The sequence below is a fragment of the Hylobates moloch genome, unplaced genomic scaffold (genome assembly GCF_009828535.3).
Source record: "Hylobates moloch isolate HMO894 unplaced genomic scaffold, HMol_V3 SCAFFOLD_1, whole genome shotgun sequence".
NCBI classification, from domain to species: Eukaryota; Metazoa; Chordata; class Mammalia; order Primates; family Hylobatidae; genus Hylobates; species Hylobates moloch.
In genome coordinates, this window is record NW_026652276.1 from 97027836 (window position 1) to 97053999 (window position 26164).

Below are 26164 nucleotides of genomic sequence, written 5' to 3' on the forward strand. Positions count from 1 at the left end.
ACAGCACTCCAGACTGGGCAATAGAGCGAGACCCTGTCTCAAAAAAAAAAAATGTCCCTCGTGGGTTTGGTTGCATGAGAATGCTTCGTGTTTAATTCTTGAGGTTATTAGGAGATTGATCTTTGAAATCATCCCGTAACCTTGAACCAAAAGGTGAAAGTTGTCCACTTTTATAGATGACAACAGAAGGATCCTTTGGTTCAATGGACAGCTTGTAAATATAAAACAGTTGCTGGAAAATTATATTAGAGATGAGCTATCTCCTCCATTACAATGTTTGCTTTTCTTTAATGCAATTGAGTTCCAGCAGAAAGGCTTGGGAGGGGCCACAAGCAATGCTTCAGGAGTTACTGGAAGCGAGGTACGGGAGTGAGAGAGGAGATCCATCGATGTGGAGCAGGGGCCAGGGGAGGCCTTCTGCCCAGGAGGCCTGTGCTGAGGACCCTGGCTGTGCCCAAGGGAAACTGAATTCAGAGCTCCTTCTGCATCATAAATCCAGGACAGCTGGCAGCTCTCCAAGGGAGACTGGCGCTAAACTCCAAGGGCATCAGCCGCCAGATTGGCCAACCCCTACAATGCCCTTTGCGAGCTGAGCCCCAGGTGTGTTGAATTGGGATTCCGTTCCAACCTCATGACCACATTCATTTACAAGCCCTGCATTTTGTTAATTTAAAAATGCACTCGCCAAGAGGGAAGGAGGAGAGGCTCCATTAAATATAAGACAGCTGAAAGGCTGGAATTATTCTGACATGCATGTCTTAGGAAGGAGAAGGCCTGACCTTTTTTTTTTTTTTGAGACAGGGTCTCACTCTGTCACCCAGACTGGAGTGCAGTGGTGCAATAACTCACTGCAGCCTCTACCTACTGGGCTCAAGTGACGTGACCTCCCACCTCAGCCTCCCCAGTAGCTGGAACTACAGGCACATGCCACCATGCCTGGGTAATTTAAAAAAATTTTTGTAGAGATGGGGTCTTGCTATGTTACTGGGGCTGGTCTCCAACTTTTGTTCTCCAGCAATCCTCCCACCTCGGCCTCTCAAAGTATTGGAATACAGGTGTGAGCCACCGAGCCTGGCCAGGCCTGACTTCTGAATGTGTTCGTTTCTTCATCTTTTACCCCGAGTGCACGTGCAAGTTGCACCCCTGGCCACTGGGTTTTGCAGAGTGTCGCGTTCCAGTGTCTGGGGCCCCACGTCCGTCCGCAGGCTACTGGAATGCTGAGGGCGAGGAGGCTTCGCTCCACGCACACCAGATCAGCCTGCACCCCAGGGGCTGGGTCTGCAGCCTCCCCCAGCGCAGACGCCGCCGGGCCCGGCGGGCTCCCGAGGGCGGGGCTGCGCGGCCTCACGCCCCGCCCACCGCGGGCAGGGGCGGGGCATGGGTCAGGTGACTGCACGCCGAACACCGAGGCCCCGCCCGGCGGGAGGAGGCCCGGCCGCGACCCGGGCCGCGCGCTGAGGAGCCGCCCGGTCGCCTGCGCGCTCCCTCCGGCGGCGTCCCCAGCCCGCGGCCCCTTTGCTGCCGGCCCCCGGCTCGCCGGCTGCGGGAGTGGCCTCAAGATGGATGAAGACGGCGGCGGCGAGGGTGGTGGCGGTGAGTGTCGGAGGTGTGGTGGGCTCGCCGGCGGCCTGGGGTCCGGGTCCGGGGGCCGGGGGTCGCGGGCGCGGCGCCGGGCCCGGGTTCACCGGAGGAGACGGGGTCGGGGGCAGCGGCAGCGGCGTCCGCTGGAGGCCTGAGGCGCGCCGGGCCAGGGCCGAGGCGGGGTCTCCGGGGGCCCGAGGGAGGGGCGGGCCGGGGTCGCCGTCCAGCTCTGGCGAGGGTCTCGGTACCAGGCCGGGGCTGCCGCGGGCCGGGGTCGCTCCGGAGTCTCGGGCCGGGGTTTGGGTGTCGCTCCTCTGGGGCGGGGGACCTTGCGGGGCGACCTTCCCCGCATCTTGTTGCCAAGGGCGTCCACGCCCTCCGGAGCCCGGCGTTTCGGACGCCCCCTTTCAGCTCAGGTGGGCGGAAGCGGCTGAGCCGGTGGGAAACCGGGAGGGGAAAGTTTTGCACTGGAGGCTCCTCGAGGGTACAGGACAGGAGGGCAGGGGGAACGGTTGGAAAGCGTGACAGTCTGCTTGGCTTTGGGTCAGAAACGGTCGCTGGATTTGCTCGAACGGGGAGGGGGCCAGCTGGAGTCCAGGTCAGGGTAGACGTTTTAGGAAACGGCAGACGCGACAGAGTGAGCAAAAAACTCCGTGGAGCCGAGGGTGGGGGTCACGAGCTGCACCCAGCACCGAGGCGAGACCGGAGAGCCAGGTGTGCTCCTGAGTGGGTCGGGTCGGTGCCCGGCGTGGCCCAGGTGGTCTGTGTCTGACGTTCGGTTTCCTCTTGCTGGAGGAATCGTGTTTGTTGGAAATTATTTCGTGGAATACAAATGACTGCTGGGTCATGCTGGGAATTAGATTTTAAAAACAGGAGAACGTGCCTCTGTATGGAGTGGGTGTTCGCTTTGGAAAGCAAAGAGTTAATGCCCGTGTTTTTACAGTAACAGCCGAAGTTGAGGTTCTCTAGACTTTTTTCTTTTCTGAAGATCTCCTTTGAGCTGACAGATAAATCATCAGAATCATCAGAACCCCATGTAATAAGGGAGCAGTTTAGAGAAATCTTAATTACAGGCTGCCGGAGCAGCTGCCTGTAAGAATCAGCAGTATTGAATGCTTCAGGATGAAGTGGTTCATCATCAAGGTGCCTTCTAGAATTCAAGTGCTGCTCAGGGGGAGATTTTTTTTTTGCTGAAAGACGCGATGCAGCCAGGATGGTGGGAAGTTGGCACCCGTCATGGCATTTGGCGAGTTCAGTTCTTATAGTTGAAGCTAGGGGTAGCACTGTGGCACCGAGTGGGTGTGTTGATGAAAAGGGAGCGCTGTGGAACGAAGGCGCCCAGTTGCGAACCCTCCTACAGTCAGGCTGTCCGTCTGGAGCCATGAGATCCTAAGGAATGGATTCCCGGTGGATGTCGTGTTTCCTGCCTGTCACAATTTGGGCACAGCAGTTTTCCCTTGTTCGAAAAGAAAGACAACTGTAATATGCAGACGTTGGACATTAGCGTCAAGGCAGCTAGCTGGCTTGCCAGTTTTGTTTGTAAGGTGCTTTGGGCTCTGTGAGTAAAGAAATGTAGACTTGAAGATAAAAGCAGGAATAAAGAGGAAAAAAGGAGGCTTTAATGTGCTCCAGCAATTTGCAGGTCTTGAGTACTATTAACAGAGGATGATGTTAAGTATCAAAAGTCTTAAAACTGTCCTTGGGTTGTTAATATCTCTTCTGGGAATATATCACAGGGAAGCAACCTTGAAATAAACCCCTCACGTAAAAAGATGTGTATTATGCTGTTTAAAATAGCAAAAAGTTGGAAACATCAACGCCGACAGTAGGGGCATGGTGAGGTAAATTATGGGAAGTTTACTGAAGTATTTTACAACCATTAAAATAAGCAGTTTTATACATCATGGTTTAAACAACATAAACATTGGTGACGTGGATTATTTTATTTTCTTTTTATATTTTCCAAGTTTCTGGAATAAGTGTGTATTTCAGATTTGAAAAAAACCATCAAAGACGTGAATGTTTTAAGTGTATCATTTAATTCATCTCACTGGAACATTCAACAGTGAAGATTTATTGATTGCCCATCAAAGTGCCAGCCAGCATGCTAGGTGCTGGAAAATAACTTTTAACCTTTATTGATTTAGTTTATAACTAGCTTTCTCCCTTGCTTTGTGACAGACACTTAAAAATATTTTTGGCAATATTAGGATATTTATTTTTGAAACAGGTGAAAAGCAAAGTTTTGAAATATGAGTGATATTGTAATTATTGTATAAACTTTATGTGCTTATATTTAACTCTCGACTGTTGTAAGTTTTGAAGTTAACATACCTCTTTACAGTTAATGCCATTTAGATTTTTAAATGCTTTAAAATTCATGTTTAAAAAATAACGTTGAGTTCTTTTAAAGAGAACCATTTCAGTTGCCAGCAGATTATAAAGCATAACATTTTTTGGTATATTTTTAGAAGGTAGTACATAATGTTGAACTGTATCTGGGGGAGTCAGTTAAAGCTTGTTTAAAAGATAGGGTAAATAATCTATTAAAACAGTAGTTATGGTAGAGGCCAAAGATAATTGAAAAGGTCTTTTTTTGGTTAATGTTCAGGTTAAAAGACTTGAAAGATTGATTCCTACTTGCTATGTTTATAAGTTAATTTAGCTTTTTGTCCACTGTATTGTTCTTTCAATGCAAGATAAGGAGAGAGAGGATGGTGGCATGAATGGCTGGAAGGCAGTTACAAGAGGAGCAAGTGGGGGGCACAAGATTACAAGAACACATTGTTCCTTGCAGTGTGTGCAGAGTGTAGTTAAGGCATTTTTAATTCCTATGGGACTTTGTTGCCTTTCAGTTTTTCGAGAACAGTTCTTGAGCTAAGTCTCTACTTGGAGGGTGGCTGGCTAGTTTGGCTCATTGGGATTGTCTTCGTGTCCTGTTTGGGCATCTGTCTGATTGATGGTCCTGAATGGACCATCGCTGGCAGATGAGGTGAATTAACTATAATTGACATTCTTCTCTCTGCCCCCCTTCGCTCCCTGATCGATGTAGGTGTCTGTGCTTCAGGTGAAGAGATGCTGAGCCTTGTTCATAACAAAATACATGCAAATTAAGACTAGATTGAGCTCCCACCTTTCACCTTCGGACAGGTGATAACCCCCAAGCGTGAAAAGTCTGTTTCAAGTTTGAAACATTTGAACGGCAAGGCCGTTTCAAACATTTACGGGTAAGAGTGTAAAGTAGTCACAGGCAGGGCCAGCCCATGTCCTGTTGGCTCAGATCCGTTTCTTGCCCTTTCCCTGCAGGGACTCACCCCTGCAGGCAACATTTCCCAGGCCCTTGGTCAGCTGACTTCCGGCTGGGATTGGCCACTGGGAGCCACTGGCAGGAGGAATGGGAGGAGGAAGGACAAAAACAGGTTATTTCCCCTAGGTCTGCCTCAGAGAGTGTCTCTGGCATGTGCCTTGTCTCCTTTTGGCTCCAGCTCCTGCCCCTTGGTCCTAGCGTTTGAGCCTTGGAAATACCTCCTCCCTTTTACCCTCTATTTGAGAAGTGGTAACAGCAGCTTGCTCTTGCTAATCTTTGGATTATCATTTCCTGTTTGGCTTTTCAGTTTTTCCATTACGCCGGTCACTAATTCCTTATATTAAATTCCCTCTATATCATATTCTTAAAGGGATGGTTTCTCTGGATGTCTCTGTTTCTCTGGGTGGACCCTGATAGATACAGGTGCTTTAGGCAGTAACTTTAAAAATTACAGGTGTGTAAATCCTTTGACCCAGCAATCCAGTTCTAGGAATTTAACCTGCAGATATATTTGTACACGTGTGAGATAACATAGGTACAGGATTATTTATTGCCTTGAGTGTCCATCAGCAAGCAAGAGACTTATCAGATAAATCCATACCCAGATGATTAATGAGGTTGTAAAGTTGTAGAAAGGAACGAGGAAGTTCTTTTCTTAGTCGACATGGAGAGATCTCCAAAATATCTTAAGTTACAAGAGCCGGCCGGGCGCGGTGGCTCACACCTATAATCCTAGCACTTTGGGAGGCCGAGGCGGGTGGATCATTTGAGGTCAGGAATTCGAGACCAGCCTGGGCAGCATGGTGAAACTCTGTCTCTACTAAAAAAATACAAAAATTAGTTGGGCGTGGTGGTGCGTGCCTGTAATCTCAGCTACTCAGGAGGCTGAGGCAGGAGAATCGCTTGAGCCTGGGAGGTGGAGGTTGCCGTGAGCCGAGATTGCGCCACTGCATTCCAGTCTGGGCAACAGAGTGAGACCCTGTCTCAAAAAAACAAAACAAAATTACAAGAGCAAAGTGTAGCAAAATGTGCATTGCGTGCTCCCATTCTTGTGTTTTGAAAGAGGAAGTGATGGCTGATGCATGCAGATTTCCTGGAAGGTGAAACAAGGAACCAATAACAATGGTTACCTGTTTGGGGAGGATGATGGGAACTGAGTGGATGGGGGAATATAGGGGGGAAGGAAACTTTTCACTATGCGCCTTTTTATTTTTTGAAATTCAAAAAAGTTTGGATAATCTATCTTCAGTTTTTCTAAAATTGGAAAGCAGTTTCATAGAAACAGAATACGCTGGTAAGAAAATACCCATTTTACACCTTTTTTGAGGGAATTTTTATAGATTAAAAAATACGGCCGGGCACAATGGCTCACACCTGTAATCCCAGCACTTTGGGAGGCCAAGGCGGGTAGATCATGAGATCAGGAGTTCGAGACCAGCCTGGCCAATATGGTGAAACCCTGTCTCTACTAAAAATACAAAAATTAGCCAGGCATAGTGGTGCGCACCTGTAGTCCCAGCTGCTCAGGAGGCTGAGGCAGGAGAATTGCTTGAACCCGGGAGGCAGAGGTTGCAGTGAGCTGAGATAGCACCACTGCCTGGTGACAGAGTGAGAGTTGGTCTCAAAACAAACAAACAAAATATTCTGGGAAGACAGCAACAAAAAGATAATGTGATATTCAATGTAAGGTTATGAAATGTTATCTATTTTTCAGTCTGAAGTAAGTTAACTAATGTACTTTGGAGAGTTTAAAAAGTGGATGCTTTTAGATTATGCTTAGAGTATATTGTTTTGTAGTCATTTACTCAAATATTGATGGTGTCTCTACCAAATACCAGTTTCTATGCATGGCACAAGAGCTGTTAGTGTCTGTGTTATGCCGTTTTTGCATTGCTATAAAGAAATACCCGAGCCTGGGTTATATATAAAGAAAAGAGGTTTCATGGACTCATGGTTGTGCAGGCTGTAGCTGTACAGGCACAGTGCCAGCGTCTGCTTGGCTCCTGGGGAGGCCTCAGGGAACTCTTTACTCATAGTGGAAGGTGAAGCAGGATCAGGCACATCACATGGCCGGAGCAGGAGCAAGAGGGAAGAGATGCCACACCGTTAAACGACCAGATCTCAGGAGTACTCACTCACTGTTGCAAGGGCAGCACTGAGCCATGAGGGATCTGCCTCCATGATCCTGTTGCCTCCCCTCCAAGTCCTACCTCCAGCATTGGGGATTACAGTTCAACATGAGATTTGGGCGGGGCATATATCCAAGCTGTATCATTGCCTAATAGTGGTGAATACGGCAGATAAATTTCCCATGTTCATGGAGCTCATGTTTAGATGGAGAGACAGACAAAAGAGGTAAACAGCTATATATAAAATAACCACATATTATGCTAGATGTTTTAAAGGAAATCAACAAGAGGTTGAGGAAGAGAAAGTGAGGGATGGGAGAGGTGTGGGGAAAGACCGTGGCCAGGGAAGGCCTCTGAGGAAATGCCCTTCGAGGTGCAATCTATAGGGATAGTGGACCAGACAGAAGGAAAGGCATGGAGCTGGCAAGAGCTGAGTGTTCTAGAGAATTAAAAGCAGCTTTGTGTGGCTTGAATAGACAGTGAAGCGGGAGAGATAGACTGGGGCCATGTCAGGCTTTCAGTAGCTAAGGAATGCAGATTTTATTCTAGGTACATGAAACCGCTGAAAGATTTTTAAACGGGGAAATCTTATTTGTTTTACATTTCAATAATTTTAGCTAATATTTACTTGATGCTTTATGTCCTGCATACTTTCTACGTCTTAATTTAACTCTTCATAATATTACTATTTTCAGATTGGAAAATGGAGGCATAGGGAAGCTATTTGTCTCAAATTTCACAGCTAGCAAGTGGTGGGGCTGTGATTCGAACCCAGGCCTTCTGTTTCAGAATCCTGATTCTCAACCACTGCCCCCTGCTTTTTAGAGAAGCATATTCTTGACTCCTGAGTGGAGAGTGGGTTGGAGGAGGAGGGAGGACTTGGGAGAAGGGAGTTGTTGCAGTGGTTCAGGTGAGAGTTACGGGGCTTGGTGGGTTAGGGTGGTAGTGGGAAATATGGAGGGAAGGATATATATAAAACACATCTGTATAAAACATACAGAGAAGTACAAAGAATAATGAAACCAGCACTCTTGTTCCCACTACTCAGAATTGACATAATAGTTGTCAATGTTCTGTTGCATTTTTAAGGTCTATTTTTTAAAAAATAAAGCATAACTGGTAAGTCTCTCCATCTCAGTATATTGTGGTGTTCTTCTTCCAGTTGCTCAGGCCAAAATTTTGGTGCCATCTTTTACTTCTTTTGCCTTAAGCCTTCTCACGGTTCTCCCATTGTCATCCTTGTTCACACTGCAGCCAGGGCGATTCCCTTTGACACGTAGGTCATGTCACTCCTCTCTTAAAGTTTGCTCTTTCCTCAGTTTATTGAGAATCCTATTCTCAGACCACCTTACATGGCCATGGCCCACACGCTGTAGTTCAGGGGGCTGCAAGTTCTTCTTTTTTTTTTGAAATGGAGTCTTGCTCTGTCACCTAGGCTGGAGTGCAGTGGTGCGATCTCGGCTCACTGCAACCTCTGCCTCCTGGGTTGAAGTGATTCTCCTGCCTCAGCCTCCTGAGTAGCTGGGACTACAGGCGCATGCCACCATGCCCGGCTAATTTTTTGTAATTTTTTTTTTTTTTTTTTTTAGTGGAGACGGGGTTTCACCATATTGGCCAGGCTGGTCTTGAACTCCTGACCTCGTGATCTGCGTGCCTTGGCCTCCCAAAGTGCTGAGATTACAGGCGTGAGCCACCACGCCCAGCCAAGCTTTTTTTTTTTTTTTTTTTTTAAATAAAAGGACCAGATAGTAAACCTTGTAGGCTTTGTGGGCCACATATGATCTCTGTCACAAGTCTTTTTTTTTTTTCCATAACCTTTTCAATATGTAAAAAACATTCTGACCTTTGGGACTGCCCTTGACTACTACTCTAGTCCCCTGCTATCTGTTTGACATTTTCCATCACTCCTCTCCCGTTTTCTCCCTGACTCTGGTCTGTCTCATTGGTCTCCTTGCCAAGCACACTCCTGTCTCAGTGCCTTTGCACCTGCTGCCCCTGTGGTGGTTTCCTCTTAGATACCTGCATGTGGTGTACCCTTGCTTTGTTCAAGTTTCTGCTCAAATGTTTCCTTACCACAGAAATCTTCCTTGACCAACCTGTCTAAAATCACATTCATTGTTACTCCCAGCTCCGTTTTTCTCCCTTAGCGCGTGTCACCCCTTACCTATTATATATGTTTCTTTTCTCTTACAATATGAGTTCTATGAAAGTAATATTTCTTGCTTTTATCCAGTTATATCTCCAAGATCTAGAACAGTGCTTGCTACATAGTAGCCTTTCAGTAAATATTTGTTAATAAATACTGAATAAAGTTGAAGTCACTTTTGTCTAGCAATCCCTGGTCCTTTTGCTCTTTGCTTTCGTGTTTCCTAGAGGCAGCCATTGTGAATTTGATATGGGACCCTCTGGTGTATGGTGTTTTTGTTTGTTTTTTGAGATGGAGTCTCACTCTGTCACCCAGGCTGGAGTGCAGTGGTGTGATCTCAGCTCACTGCAACCTCCATCTCCTGGGTTCAAGCGATTCTTCTGGCTCAGCCTTCTGAGTAGCTGGGATTACAGGCGGGTGCCACCACACCCAGCTAATTTTTGTATTTTTAGTAGAGACAGTGTCTCACTGTGTTGGCCAGGCTGGTCTCGAACTCCAAATGATCCACCTGCATTGGCCTCCCAAAGTGCTTGGATTACAGGCATGAGCCACTGTGCCCGGCCTGGTATATGTTTCATACTTCAACAGATGTGCATGTGCCTCTGTAAGCAATGTACAGGTCTCTCTTTTGTTTTTTTTTTTCTTTTGAGATGGAGTTTTTGCTCTTGTTGCCCAGGCTGGAGTGCAATGGCGTGATCTTGGCTCACTGCAACCTCCGCTTCCTGGGTTCAAGCGATTCTCCTGCCTCGGCCTCCTGAGTAGCTGGGATCACAGGTGCCCGCCACCATGCCCAGCTAATTTTTTGCATTTTTAGTAGAGATGGGGTTTCACCATGTTGGCCAGGCTGGTCTTGAACTTCTGACCTCAGATGATCCGCCCGCCTCGGCCTCCCAAAGTGCTGGGATTACAGGTGTGAGCAACCGCACCTGGCCCTAATTGGTTTTAGAAAGATTATAAAACCAAGATCACACTGTATGTAATCTTCTGCAGCTTGCATTAGAGATTATCCTTGTGATTGTATATAGACCTTGTTTATTTTAACTGTGATCACATTTTGTCTATCTTGTCCTGTGTTGAACTTTTTTTTTTTTTTTCTGAAGACAGTGTCCTCACTCTGTTTCCCAGGCTGGAGTGTAGTGGTGCGATCTTGGCTCATTGCAACCTCTACCTCCCCGGTTCAAGCGATTCTTCTGCCTTAGCCACTTCAGTGGCTGGGATTACAGGCTTGCAACACCATGCCCTGGTAAATTTTTTTGTATTTTTAGTAGAGACAGGTTTTTGCTATGTTGGCCAGGCAGGTCTCGAACTCCTGACCTCAAGTGATCCGCCTGCCTCGGCCTTCCAAAGTTCTGGGATTACAGGTGTGAGCCACCGGGCCTAGCCCTGTGTTCAACTTCTTAATGTCAGTGTTACACTGGTGGTGTTACAAACGGTACTGAGGTGAGCTCCTTAGTCTTCTCTCCCCTCACAAATGTGAGTTTGTCTAGAGTATATTTCTAGAATTGCAGTTGTGAGTTATAGGCATGCTTCAGTTTTAATAGATAACAGATTGCTTTCTCTTTTTTTTTTTTTTTTTTTGAGACAGAGTCTCACTCTGTTGCCCAGGCTGGAGTGCAGTGGCGCAATCTCGGCTCACTGCAAGCTCCGCCTCCTGGGTTCACGCCATTCTCCTGCCTCAGCCTCTCCGAGTAGCTGGGACTACAGGCGCCCGCCACCACGCCCGGCTAATTTTTTTGTATTTTTAGTAGAGACGAGGTTTCACCGTGGTCTCGATCTCCTGACCTCGTGATCCGCCCGCCTTGGCCTCCCAAAGTGCTGGGATTACAAGCGTGAGCCACCGCGCCGGGCCGATTGCTTTCTCATTAGGGGCTTTTGAGTAGTGTGATTTCCCAGCATTCTAATCAGCACACAGTGTTTGCCTTACTTTTAAATATTTGCCTATCTCATGAGTAAGAAATGATGTATTGCTTCAATTTGTGTTGCTTTATAGTGACAATATATATTTTAAAAACTGTTATATTAGGTTCAGGGTTACATGTGAAGGTTTCTCATAAGTGAGCTCTTGTTACGGGATAGAATGTATTTTGGAGAATCAGATGGACATACTGTCAGCTTGGAGAAGGTTAGAGATACAAGAACTGTAGGAATCAAATATGGCTAGGTTTCTCGATTGGTAGTGGTGTTGCTTAATGAACAGGGGAAAAAAACTATTGTGAGGGTTCATTTTTTTTTTTTGGTCAAAAATATCTTTTCTTTGCCTCCACTTAAACACAATTTTTTTATTACAGAGTCGCGCTCTGTTGCCCAGGCTGGAGAGCAGTGACGCCATCATAGCTCACTGCAGCCTTGAACTCCTGGACTCAAGCAGTCCTCCTGCCTCAGCCTCCTGAGTAGCTAGGACTACAGGCATGTGCCACTGTGCTAAGCTTGCCTCTGTTTTGAAGGATAGTTTCATCAGGATTATAGTTGGAGGCTTTCAAGTTAATTTATTGCAATTTTTTTTTTTTTTTTTTTTGTGAAGATGGGAGGTCTCACTATGTTGCTCAGGCTGGTGTTGAACTACTGGCCTCAAGTGATCCAAAGTGTTGGGATTACAGGCATCAGCCACTGAGCCTGGCCTTTCTACAGTGTTTTGAAGGGGTAATTTGATTGCCTTCTGGCTTCCATTGATTCTGTGGAGAAGTCAGCTGCATCAGTCTTGTTGTCTGTCTTTTCCAGTTAGTGTGTTTTTTCTTCCCTTTAGGCTGCTTTTGAGATGTTCTCTTTGGGTTTGGTTTTCAGCTGTTACGTGGTGTGTCCAGATGTGGTTTTCCTCAAGTGTATCCTGCTTTGGATCAGTTGTTCTTTTTCTTCTTTTTGGCAGTGCTGTGACAAAGCTTGATCTTAAATTAGATTTACAGAATTCTTGTTCGTTATCTCTTCATTGATTGCTTCTGCTGCATTTCCTGCCTCATGTCCTTCCAGGACTGTAATTACCTGTGCATTAAACATGTCCTCTGTGTCGTGTCCTGTATGTCTTAGATTCTTTTCTGTGTTCTTTATCCGTTTGCCTCTCCATGGTTCACTCTATATCTTCTGACTTATATTCCGTTGTACTAATCCTTTCTTCAGCTGTAATTGCTGTTAAACTCATTCAGTGAGTTCTTAATTTCCATTATTGTCTTTTCCAGCTTTCTTTTTTTTTTTTTTTTTGAGATGGAGTCTCACTGTGTCGCCCAGGCTGCAGTGCAGTGGTGCAATCTCGGCTCACTGCAAGCTCTGCCTCCCGGGTTCACGCCATTCTCCTGCCTCAGCCTCCCGAGTAGCTGGGACTACAGGCGCCCGCCACCATGCCCGGCTAATTTTTTTGTATTTTTAGTAGAGACGGGGTTTCACCATGTTAGCCAGGATGGTCTTGATCTCCTGACCTCGTGATCCGCCTGCCTCGGCCTCCCAAAGTGCTGGGATTATAGGCGTGAGCCACCGCGCCTGGCCTTCCAGTTTTCTTGATTTTTTTTTTTAAAGATTCCAATTTTCTGCTGGCGTTTTTTATCTTGTCAACTGCTTTATTATACGAATCACAGTTATTTTAAAGTCTGTGTCTGATAACTCCGATATTTGGATGCCTTGTGTGTTCTATTGTCTGTTTTATCCTTGGTTTTCAGTCATGTGATCTTGATTCTAGATATGCCTGTTGAGCTTTAATTAAGTTCTGGACAATGTATATGAAAAATTATAGAGATGATTCAAGACCCTGCCCGTTGTCGTCATTTGAGGATTTGGCAGGCAGTTAAAAGTAAGGGAATATCACTTTGCTCTTTTTTTTTTTTTTTTTTTTGAGACAGAGTCTCACTCTGTCACCTAGGCTGGAGCACAGTCAGGCTCAAATGATCCTATGATCCTCCTACCTCAGCCTCCCAAGTAGTTGGGACTACAGGCACATGCCACCATGCCCAGCTAATTATTTTTTATTTTTGTAGAACCAAGGTCTCACTATGTTTCTCAGACTGGTCTTGAACTCCTGGCCTCAAATGATCTGCCTGCCTCAGCCTCCAGAGGTGCTGGGATTACAGGCCTGAGCCACCTCACCTGGCTGGAATATCATTTTAAAATTATGAGGCTTGGTCTATTCTGGTTTACCCTTCTTCTAGGTTACAGCCTTCAGTGGTTCCCACTGAAAGCTTGGGATGCTTCCCAGGGCCTCTTCTACTTGGCAGCCCCTGAACTCTGATTTTTGTCCCCTCAGTCCCCTAAGACTGGTGGCTATTCTGCTGACCTTCTTGGATTCTCAGTCACTTGTTTCTGTTTGGTATTTTGGCTTCCCAGCTTCTGCTGTGAATTGGCAAATCCCTCAAGGAGAAAAGTGGCCCTGGTGATTGGGCTCACTTCTCTGCACCCCCCTTTTCTCTCTGGAATCCTGGCCTCCAGAGTCCTCACTGCATGGGTAGCTCGCTGATGCCTTCAAACAGTTGTTTCTAATAATTTGTTCAGCTTTTTAAGTTGTTCTTGGCAGAAAGGTTGGTCTGCAATGAGCTAGTCAGCTTTTACTGGAAGCAGACTCAGGAATTCAATTTTGCTATTTAAAATGGACTTGTCAGTGAGATATCCTAGTGGAGATGGTAGGCAGTTGGCTGTGTCAGTCTGCTGCTCAGCAGACTAATTTGGGTAGGAGATAAACATTGGGGAGATTTTAATTCATGTGAGTGGAAGAGCTCACATAGGGAAGAGAGTTGAGAGAGGAGAAAAATCCTAGGACTGAGGACAGTGCAGCAAAGGTGACTGGGAGGGTAACCAGTGAGGCCTAGGAAGCCTTGAAGATTGTGTGGCATTGCAGAAGAGAGAAGGAGTGATCAGCTGTATTGAATGCACTTAGAGTTGGCCTAAAATGGGGATGGAGACATGTCTACTGGACTTGGTGATATTAAAGAAAAACAGTTTGGGGAGAGGCAGGGAGCTAGCTAGACTGGAGTGGGCTAAGGAGCTAGTTGGGGAAGGTGTGTCTTTGCTGAAGGAAAGGCATGTGCCATGGGCCTTAATTGGAAATGTGGCATGTTACGAGAATACAGGGGAAGCCTGAGTGGCTGGAGCTCAGTGAGGGAAGGGTATGTTTGTTTTGCAGCAAAATACTTCTCAAGGAAGTTTTCACAGGAGACCAATAATCATTTATATCAGGCATGTTAGAATAATAATGCTGTTTACATTCTCACACTCTTAGTATAAGTAACTTTGGGAGAGGTAGATTAGTTCTAAGAAATTATTGGCAGATCCTTTAGAAAGCGGGTTTGTCAGCCTGTAATATGGGACTATTGAAACTTTTGAAATGAAATGAAATTTAAAAAATAGGTTTTGTCAAAGTACCCTAAAAGCCGCTTAAGATATATTAAATATTGGCCAGGCGCGGTGGCTCACGCCTGTAATCCCAGCACTTTGGGAGGCCGAGGAGGGTGGATCACCTGAGGCTGGGAGTTCCACACCAGCCTGACCACATGAAGAAACCCTGTTTCTACTAAAAATACAAAATTAGCTGGGTGTGGTGGTGCATGCCTGTAATCCCAGCTACTCAGGAGGCTGAGGCAGGAGAATCGCTTGAACCTGGGAGGCAGAGGTTGTGGTGAGCTGAGATTGTGCCATTGCTCTCCAGCCTGGGCAACAAGAGCAAAAATCCGTCTAAAAAAAAAAAATTATATATATATAAATAAATATATATGTATGTAAAATAGTTTGAGTTTGTAGGGAAAATAGTAAAACATTTAAATGAGAGTAGAAAATACATGACTCTCCATCCTGATTTTTGAAGTTAACCAAACATAAACTTTTTATAGTTAATATCAGGTACCCAATTAACATAGAACAGACATGAGATTCTGTAGTGCTTTATAATTTGGCTGGGGCCAATACAGCAAGCATTTATTTCGGATAAATATCTTTTCAGTATTATGTAAATATTAGAAGAGACTCACCTGAGTCAATTTCAGTTGGCCAAGAAGATTTTTTGATTTACTTTCCTAGAGTAAATTTACTCTCTTAGCTGACTTGATTTTTAGTAAGTCACCAGGAACGCTGTTCAAATAGGAGAGAATAAAAGTTCCTGCTTTAAACTCTCAACAGGGTTATTGTTAATTACTATAGTCTTCTTTTGGAAAACTTATGTCTGTAATTAATAAAATCAGCAATTTGCTGTAAAACAAAGCATTTGGATGATGATCAGAAAGTATTTCCCAATATCTAGGTAATTAGTGATTTTTTCCCCAAGTTTTCATCCAGATGTTTGGCAATGTGTAGACACAGCCTTACTGCAACTTTCTAATTCACTTTCATGGGAACATATAATATTCTCCGTTTATTTTGGACAGCAGAGTTTCCCTTTTCTCTGGACAGATGCATATGAAACACATGCTCTTTGAGTGGAGTTTGTGGTCCTCTGAGAATTCTCTGAAGGAGGAAATGGGTTGACCTATTTGGTTGCTATGAAGTAAAAACAATCTTGTTTTCATTTTTTAGTGAACATCTGGGTTGCATTTATTATTTCACATTCTGGAAGTTCTGTAAAACCACAATTTGATAATATGAGGGTTCATTAAAGCAGTAATTATTGAGCTATTTTTATAGTTGATTCAAGAATTAGGGTGGCTGATAGACTTTAAACAATATTTTTTCGTTTCTATAAAATGTAACTTAAATAACAGCTCTTGATTTGAAACCATAAAATGGGACGTAGGTATTTTGGGGGGCAGAAGAAGGATTGAACAACCAGTTTATTTCTCTGTTGCCTGTTGCCTTGTAGCTTGTGGTCATTGTTACAGCCATATTTGACTGTGTAGAAGACATTGTTGATGCCCTATTGCAAATCCACCCTTCTTTGCTTCTTTGCCCACAGAACCATGAATTGTTTACATATTTACCCATCAGGGAAGAGGACTTTATCACCACAACGGGCTATATCTTAAATAGTCTAAGCAGGTGGGATAATCCCTCTTTCTTTATCCATGAGTGGAGGAGAGGTGAAAGTGTCACCCAAGTCTGGCCAATGTGCAGGGCAGTTTGCAGGGAGATGTCTCCAAGAAGTTTCTTCCTTCACAAATAAACATATGAGGAGTTGCGTTTCTTTTCTTTTCTTTTCTTTTCTTTTTTGAGACTGGGTCTTGCTCTGTCTCCTGTGCCAGAGTACAGTGGCATGATCATGGCTCTTTGCAGTCTCAACCTCCTTGGCTCAAGTGATCCCCCCACCTCAGCCTCTCAAGTAACTAAGCCCTCACCACCACGCTCCGCTAATTTAAAAATATTTTTTGGAAAAAAAAATTTTTTTTTATAGAGACAAGATCTTGCTACGTTGCCCAGGCTGTTCCTAAACTCCTGGCCTCAAGTGATCCTTCCAGGAGTGAGCCACCGTGCCCAGCCCTGTTGCATTTCTTATGCTAGACATTGTTGGGCCTGGATGAGTAGCCAGCTTGCATTCACAATGGCTCTTAATTAAGCCTGTCCATTTCCAAGCCTACACCCTGAGGATGACCAGCAGGATTCTAGATGGTGCTGTTGCTGAATTTCACCCACCCAGGAACCTCCCTACCTCCACACTTCCTGTCATGTGGGACAGTAAATACCCCTCTTGTTTAAATGATTGAGTAGCAGTGTACTGTAACTTGGAGCTCAAGGCATCTGGCGTGATACTGGCTGTAGCAGCAGGTAGGTTTCATTCTGTCATTCATTCAGTAAGGATCTCCTTGCCATAGAGTGCAAAGAGAAAAACACCTTTTCTCTTCCATAAATATTCATTAAGCATATAAATATTACTTTAGGAACTTGGCTAGGTTGTATTTTCTTTTTGAGATTAACACTTTCTCCCCTTTTAATAAAACAAAATACATTTTCGTATTCTTAGAAATACATTGTTTCGTTTGGCAAATCTTTATGTGTATTTTAACATGTACATTTAGAAATATGCAATAATCAAAGGTGGCATTGGCAATTTAATATTCTGTTAGAAGACAGGACTTCCTTTTAGTTCTTTACAGAGAGGGAATAAAATAATCAAGAATGTCCTTTTCCAACTTTCAGTAATTAGATTAAAATTTTTTTGAGTTGAGAAAGGATCAGACAAATGAATTCAGTTTTGTTTGTGTTACAGTATGGGAAAATTGAAGAATTTTAGTGTCTTTTGAATGTTTGGCCTGTTCACATGATGAGGCTGTATTTCCCAGGCGTGGGAGGATGAGCGATTGTAGACTTTGATTCAGTATATGACCACACTTCTGAGAGCATGACACATTTCGAGAATAAATGATGCCTTTCATTGCCTTAAGTAAAAAAAAATCTTCACATTGGATAAGTCTTCTTCTAAAATGTTGCGTTTTCTCGGGAATCACAGGTTGTCTGTTACGGACTATGTTCCTGAAATTTAGTTTAAAGTAGTGGTTAAGCTGTATACTAGTCAAATGGTTACTAGGATGTTTCAGTTTTCACAAAAGAAAGTCAAATGCCTTCTTTCCTTCCTTTTTGTGGTCAGACTGGTCTTGAAGTCTGCTAGCTCTTGCTCGCCACACGTTGTCCCGCTAGCATTCACTCTTGATGACAGCTCACAGAGGGAGCAGAGTCCAAATGGATGTGGTGTGTCCTGCCCTCCCTTGGCTCCCCCAGTAGTTGCTCTGCCTCACAAATGCCCAGTAATTTGGCTGGACATGCAGAACATGACTTTTTAATTTTTTTAATCTGGAAAGAACATAAGCTATTTCCCCTGGGTTCTGCTGCTATTAGTACTTGGACATTTGTTTTAGGATTTAAGTCTTTATTACCTTCCCACTGCTTCCACCCCTCCCCACTTTGCTCTTCTCAGTAGAGGAGTCTGGGGGCTTCTCTCTTTGCATGTCTTCCTGTCAAGTATTACCTATTATGATCCTGGTGAAGAGCGGACTGTCTTGCATCTAAAGGTAAAGAAGACCATCTATTTCAGAAGTCTTGTTAAGTTCTGCGCTAAAACTTTTATCTCCCATTTCCGTTTTACTTGTAAAGGGTAGCAAAGAATTTGTGTCTTCGGAGAGAAGTCCACTATCCTAGTCCTTCCAGCCCCCTTGAGGTTTGGTGCAGGCCTGCCTGGGAGTTCCACAAATGGGAGTGTGCTCTAGGGCCCCCTGCCTGAACCAGTGGTCAGTGACTCCCTTTGGAGAGAATATCCCTGCCGAAGTTCTCCAGTCTCAGGACTTGCTGTAGGCGGTTTTATCTTGGTTTCAGCCATCAGGAAATGTAGTCGATTGGATCAGTGACTGGGAATTTCAGAAACAGAGTTTACAGGAGTGCTGTTTCCTTATAGTTGTAAAGTTATTGACAGGGCCATTTCAACTTTGGTTAGAGATTAAAGGTCAGCCGGGTGTGGTGGCTCATGCCTGTAATCCCCGCACTTTGGGAGGCCGAGGTGGGCGGATCACGAGGTCAGGAGATCGAGACCATCCTGGCTAACACGGTGAAACCCCGTCTCTACTAAAAATACAAAAAATTAGCCGGGCGTGGTGGCGGGCACCTGTAGTCCCAGCTACTCGGGAGGCTGAGGCAGGAGAATGGCATTAACCCGGGAGGCGGAGCTTATAGTGAGCCGAGATGGCACCACTGCACTCCAGCCTGGGTGACAGAGCAAAACTCTGTCTCAAAAAAAAAAAAAAAAAAAAAAAAGATTAAAGGTCAGGCTTGGGTAGTCACACTAACCTGAGCATCTCCCCTACATTCTAGAGAGGGGAGTCTGTAATTCTTTAATTTCATAAGAGACTTGAAGTTGAAGCTGTTTTCTCCTGATGTCCCTAACATATCCCTCCCTCCCTGTCCTGATTAGGTGCTGGACCCCCAGGGCTACTGCAGTGCTGTGGTGGGAGCCTTTTTGGTCCTCAGCCCAGCTTCTTCACGGCCGACTCTGTTGGGATGCATCATGCTGGAGATAACTATGTAGCCATTCCTTCCTAAATAGTCTTAGTCCTGTGGGATTGGAGAGGCCCTCTTTTCCCTTGGGGTCTGTGGGAATTAGGATTTCAGAACTTTTGCCTGTTTGCTGTATCAGGTTAGCCATTGAGGATATTTCAGATAATTCCCCTTGTTCAAGGCAGAATATTGTCATCTATAATGTTAATGGTTCTGAGAATTTGTATTCATACTTTCTGTATGCTTACATGAGTTTGTTTAAACATTTGAGCCTGATTGGTGTTGACATATTTTTAGGTAAATATCTGCAGCTCTGTCATTTCTAGCCTTGTGATTTTGTGTAAGTGACTTAATCTCCCTAAGCTTCAGTTTTCTCATATGCAAGATGGATGTTAAAAAACCCAAGTGAAATTATTTATATGAAGGATTTATCAAAAATCTCGACGATTGTAATAGTAGGCATTCAAAACTGTTAGTCATCAATGTGTTAAGCCTCTGGCCTGCCTGTCTTTACATACTGAGCAGAGTGAGTTGGAAGAATTGTTGTATTTGGGCTTAGGGATAACCGATGATTGGCAATATGATTTATATCTTTTCTTCTCAACTTTGTATTTTGAAAATGTTCAAATCTACAGAAAAGTTGAAGGAATGGTGCAATGAATCCTATATGTCTTTCACCTAAATTCACCAGCTGCTAACATTTGGCCACATTTGCTTGTCTGTCTTTATATTACAATTTGTGTGTGTGTGTGTGTGACTGAACCCATTTGAAAGCAAGATACAAACAGGCGGGTGCGGTGGCTCACGCCTATAATCCCAGTACTTTGGGAGGCTGAGGTGCGCAGATTATTTGAGGTCAGGAGTTCGAGACCAGCCTGGCCAACATGGTGAAACCCTGTCTCTACTAAAAATATAAAAAATTAGCCAAGCATTGTGGTGTGCGCCTGTAATCCCAGCTTCTTGGGAGGCTGAGGCATGAGAATTGCTTGAGCCTGGGAGGTGGAGGTTGCAGTGAGCTGAGATCATGCCACTGCACTCCAGCCTGGGTGACAGAACAAGACTCCGTCTCAAAAAGTAACAAATATCATAACACTTTTCAAATAAATACTTCAGCACTCGTCTCCTAAGGACATTCTCCTACATAACTACAGCCGTTATCATTCTTAAGATAACTAACAGTCATTCCATAATATTGTTCCAAAATAGTACACATTCTGCTTTCCCCAGTTGTTACCAAAATGTTTTTATAGCTTTCTTTTTTTTTTTTTTTAACCTATCTGGGCTCTAATTAAGATTTACACCTCCTATTTAGTTATCTCTCTTCAGTCTTATTTATTTTGTTGTTGTTGTTTGGTTGTTTTTGAGGTGGAGTCTTGCTCTGTGGCCAGGGCTGGAGTGCAGTGGTGCGATCTCTTGGCTCACTGCAACCTCCGTCTCCCGGGTTCAAGTGATTCTCCTGCCTCACCCTCCTGAGTAGCTGCGATTACAGGTGCTTGCCACTGCACCTGGCCTCTTTTGTTTTTGTTTATTTTTTATTTTTATTTATTTATTTTTATTTTTGAGACAGAGTCTCACTCTGTCACCCAGGCTGGAGTGCAGTGGCATGATCTTGGCCTCCCGGGTTCAAGTGATTCTCCTGCCTCAGCCTCCCCAGTAGCTGGGACTACAGGTGCCCGCTACCACGCCTGGCTAATTTTTGTATTTTTAGTAGAGATGGGGTTTCACCAAATTGGCCAGGCTGGTCTCGAACTCCTGACCTTGTGATCCGCCCACCTTGGCCTCCCAAAGTGTTGGGATTACAGGCGTGAGCCACCGTGCCTGGCTGTTTTTTATTTTAAAATATGTTTTGGTGGCTGGGCGCGATGGCTCATGCCGGTAATTTCAGCACTTTGAGAGGCTGAGGCAGGCGGATCACTTGAGGCCAGGAGTTCAAGACCAGCCTGGCCAACATGGTGAAACCCCATCTCTATTAAAAATACAAAAGAATTAACTGGGCATGGTGGTGCATACCTGAAATCCCAGGCTGAGGCACAAGAAGTGCTTGAACCCAGGAGGCAGAGGTTGCAGTGAGCCAGGATTCTGCCAGTGTGCTCTAGCCTGGGGGACACAGTATGACTGTCTCAAAAAAAAAAAAAAAAATTGTTTTAGTGACACCTTTTTGAAGAGTCCAGGCTCATTGCGTAATATCATTATTTGCATCCTATGACTAGATTGCATGTGTAAGCAGAATTGATAAGTGCTTCAGTTTCTTTAATTTTTTTTATTGTAAATATGTTAAAAATCATTTTGATTCAAGGTAAAAGTGACATTCATTTTTCTTGTTCTTTGGTAAGTGTGGATTAAGTTGGTAACCAGAAGGAGTTACTGAATGGTTCAGATGTCAATGGAATATGTGTGTGGGTGAATTTGGAACAAGCATACACAGTGGTTTCTTAGACTCACACCCGTCTGGAGGTAGTTATCTGGCTTAACATAGTAAGGATTTTATTTTAATATTTGGCCATGGTTTTATAAAGAAATGAACTTGAGAATTGGAAAATTTAGTAAGACAAACTATATTTACATAATTTTCAAAAGAGATACTTTGCTGTCAGATCCTTGGATGAAGACTAAACCTTAAATCTCTCAGGAATGCATCTTTTTCTTCTTCCCTCCCTCAACACTTTCCTATCGATTTAAAAAAAGAGCTTTAGCTGCAGCTGAGACTAATACAGGATCCAGCTGTAGCTTTTTTGTTGTTGTTCATGTATCCGGTGATGGGCACAGCAAACTCATTGTATGAAAAGTCAATAAAGGAAAGGGCAGGGTGGGAAAAAAAATGACACTCCTCTAAAAGTATTCAAGAAATAGCAACAGGATCTAGGAGTCTCCCTTTCAGATGACTGATTTAAATTCCATTCTGAAGTATTAATTTTGTTCATGACTAGTCTAGAAGGCATTTTAATTTTCCCTTTTAATTATGTACACACCACGTAATCAGAGAATATATGTGAGGCCGACACATTATTTTCCTTGGAGGCAGAAAATAGTAAAGCATGAGAACCCAGAGAACTAAACCCTCCTCTTGTAAAATAGGGCAAAGATTCTTCAAAATACCGTTCATGTTCGTGCTGGTATAGAGATAGCAAGGATCTGTGAAAGAAAGCCAGGTTCTCTTAAATTTGTTAAGTAGTACATTTATGCATTTACCATACAGCAAATAAATTCAGAATCAGCGGTTCAATCAAATTAAATTCCACATTTGCCTATCTGTTTCAGTGTAATTTCTATAAAAGATTTGCGTCTTCTGCTCTGTCTTAACAGGACCAGGTCCATATTACTACCCTGTAGCTGAAGATGAATTATGTTTTAAAATGGTTTTTATGATCAATGTAATGATCATAAGACTAGTGATTTTCACATACTTGAGTATCTCAAGCATTTCATTTTTCTTTTTTTCATGTTAAGGGGGTCAGATTTCTCATATTTCTTGTAATTGTAGCCAGACGTCCTGTTTGGGAACTATTAAATACCAATGGTGCCTGTGAAGAACTCATGCGATTCTGTGGTAACCATCTGAGTTATTCTTTGTAGATTTGATTTTATGGACAGGCCTCCTTGAAGTCCTGTACTCTATTTTTAGAAGCTCTTTTTTACATTTCCGTGGTTCAGGGCATCAGTCATAAACATATTTATTATTCAGCACAAAAATGTTGTTCAGTGTCTTAAGGCTGTTTAAACTTTATGGAGATAATAAACCAGTGGCACTTCAGTGGATATAATATATGAGCACTACTGAACAAATTTAAGGACGGAGAACTTCGCGGTCCTTTACAGATTGCTGCACTGTCTGTGCCGCCATGAATGGTATTTTGAAGAATCCTTTCCTATTTTACACTAAGAGGGTTCCGTCTCCATGCTTCTCACACATGTCTATTTTCTGCCTCCCACTGAAAGAAACGCTTTTGTTCCTGCATGTCTCCCCTCCTTCACTCCTGCCTCATTATTACTCCTTTAAAAAAAAAAAAAAAAAAAACTTAAGAATAGTCTAGTAGCTTTCTTCTCAGATTTATTTATTTTATTTATTTTTTTTGAGACGGGGTTTCGCTCTTGTCCAGGCTGGAGTGCAATGGTGTGATCTCAGCTCACTGCAACCTCCACCACCTGGATTCATGAGATTCTCCTGCTTCAACTTCCGAAGTAGCTGGGACTACAGGCGCCCGCCACCACGTCCAGCTAATTTTTGTATTTTTAGTAGAGATGGGGTTTCACCATGTTGGCCAGGCTGGTCTTGAACTCCTGACCTCAGTTAATCCACCCGCCTCGGCCTCCCAAAGTGCTGGGATTACAGGCATGAGCCACTGAGCCCGGCTTTTCTCAGATTTATATATGATTGGTTTGCTGCTCTGTGTTGTAGCAGAGACCCTGTGCTCTGAAGTAATTTCTGATCCAGTGAAGTATTACAGGAGCGAGGGACTGTGCACCTTCAGTCTATTTGGTAATAAAGCACCTATTCTCTTTTTCGAAATCACTATAATCCACATGCCATTACAATCATCCTTTTAAATTACACAATTGAATGGCTTTTAGTATATTCATAAAGTTGTGCAACCGTCACCACTATCTAATTTTAGAACATTTTTATCACTTCAAAAAGAACCTGGTCCCCATTAGCTGTCATTCCCTCCTCTCCAACCCCTGGCAGTCATTCATTGACTTTTTGTTTCCATGGACATGTCACGTAAATGGAATCATAGAATATGTGGTCTTCTGTGTTTGGCATTTTTCACTTAGCAGGTTCATCCATGTTGTGGCATGAGTCACTTTCCCAGGTTCATCTGTGTTGCAGCTTGATTCAGTGTCAGTGTCTGTGCTTCTCCTGTGGGTGGAACTGAGACCTGGATTGGTTTTAGTGTTGGGAGTGGTCAGAGAGGTTTTGCTCACCTCTGTCACATGGTTGAATCTGTGGCTGTGTGCTATCTTGAAGGTTTTTAGGTTTGTTGTGCTTTCTTCCTATTGAAAAGGTTGAAGTTTATTTTAACCCGTATTATTTGAAGGACCACATCATATCCTTGCTGTTGAAATCCTTAAGTTGATAATCTTATGAACAGTTGCATCTGGAATAGAATCATGTTGTCTGTAGAAAGTTTTTACTCTCTCTGAAGACCAATAGTGGGTTCAAGAAACAGAATTCCCCAAGGGAGCCATACTGAAATCTGTTGACAGAAGCGTGAAGAGTCTGCTTCTCGGGGGTTCCAGTGTGATCCCAGTGGTGGACGTAGGACAACAAATTTCCATCCCCTGTTCACCCCAAAATCTCAGCAAATGACAGGGAAGAGACTAGGATGGGGGGCAAGTGGGGAGAAGTTGGTCAAAACGTACAGTCTTGCATTTGTAAGATGAATACATTCTGGAGACCTCGTGTACAGCCCTGTGACTACAGTTAGAGATAACATATTGTATGCTTGAAATTTGCAGAGAGTGATTCTAAGTATTCTCACCACACACTCACAAGGTAACTATGTGAGGCGACAGGTATGTTAATCTTCTTGACTGTGGTCGTCATTTCACAGTGTCTCCTTAATCAAGACATCGAGATGTACACCTTGAATATATCCAATTTTTAGTTGTCAATTGTACCTCAATGTAGGTGGGGAAAAAAGAGCCTGGGAAGGGGACCTTTGGCAAAGGATAGAGTGTAACACACTTTTGGAAGGAAACTACAAATGGGAAACCTATGAGCAGATAAAACAGAAGGAGGATTTAGAGTAAGCAGGAGCAGCTTCTGGACAGCCCGTCACAGGGCTCTGCTCAGACTAGTAACTAGAGTGTTCGGATTCGGGTTCTGTTGGTGATCATAGAAATCGTGCTGCAAACAAGGAGAATTCAAAGGCCCTCCGAAGCCACTCTGCTGGGAGTGTTCTCTGCACTCTTCTCTGTCGTGCTGTCCTGTTCCTCTTGTTTTGAGCAGTCTACAGCATTTTACCCACAAGCAAATTTTCTTTACAGAGATTGGATTCCTTGCCTGGGGAGAATTGGAACTCAATGGGTGTGTACCAACACCCCAAGTAAAGCTTTTTAACATTTTTGTTTGTTTGTTCTGTTTATGTGGCTTCTCCAGTAAAGGGCCTATCTTTTCATCCCCAAGGGAAGCCCTCCAGTGGACAAGCTTTGCTCACAAACACAGAACATAATGAACCTTCTCATTTGAGAGGGGAATCGAGTGAGAAAAGTTACCTACATGCAACACCAAAGGAAGACACACAGCTAGCTTCATCTCAATTTTTTTTTTTTTTTGCATTTAATGGTTTTATTAAACATGATTTTTTTGGTAATGGATTTATTTATTATTTTTGCACACAAAACAATAAACATTTTCTAAAAGTACATACAAACAAAAAGATGCATATCAAACATATTAGGAAGGTTGCACATGGGAAGACGGGGAATAGAAATGGGGGGGTGGGAATTAAAATAAATGAGAGAGGGACTTTGTATGGATCAATGATAATAGCTCAATCCTCTATTTGACAAAGAAGAAGGAGAAGGAAGAGGAAGAAAAAGAAAGTGGGATAAAGGATCAGAAAGGGAGGAAAATAGAAAAAATTAGAGTATGACTCCAGGGTAGACCTGTTTTGTTGTCGCTTGGTTGGTTGGTTTGTCAGTTGTATTTTTCATATGTTTCGCCATGTTGGCCAGGCTGGTCTCGAACTCCTAGCCTCAAATGATCAACCCGCCTCAGCCTCCCAGAGTACTGGGACTACAGGCGTGAGCCACCACGTCCAGCCCCCACATTGCTTCTGGCCTCTGTGGTAGACCTCCCAGACGGGGCGGCCGGGCAGAGGCGCTCCCCACATCCCAGATGGGGCGGCCAGGGAGAGGCGCTCCTCACTTCTTCCTGGACGGGGCGGCCGGGCAGAGATGCTCCTCACTTCCCGGATGGGGTGGCGGCTGGGCAGAGGGGCTCCTCACTTCCCGGACGGGGCGGCTGGGCAGAGGCGCTCCTCACATCCCAGACGATGGGTGGCCGGGCAGAGGCGCTCGTCACATCCCAGACGATGGGTGGCCGGGCAGAGGCGCTCGTCACATCCCAGACGATGGGTGGCCGGGCAGAGGCGCTCGTCACATCCCAGACGATGGGTG

At 44.3% G+C, this 26164-nt stretch overlaps 1 protein-coding gene across 2 annotated transcripts in view; it reads left to right on the forward strand.

Moving 5' to 3' along the window:
- Positions 1–1428: 1428 nt before the first annotated feature.
- CYTH3 (cytohesin 3) overlaps positions 1429–26164 on the forward strand; it is a 108449-nt gene continuing 83713 nt past the window's right edge. For both annotated transcript variants that reach the window (XM_058442740.1, XM_032755872.2), the window contains exon 1: positions 1429–1593. In XM_058442740.1, coding sequence (XP_058298723.1) covers positions 1560–1593 — 34 coding nt within the window. In that variant the 5' untranslated portion in view covers positions 1429–1559. The remainder of the gene's footprint in view (positions 1594–26164) is intronic.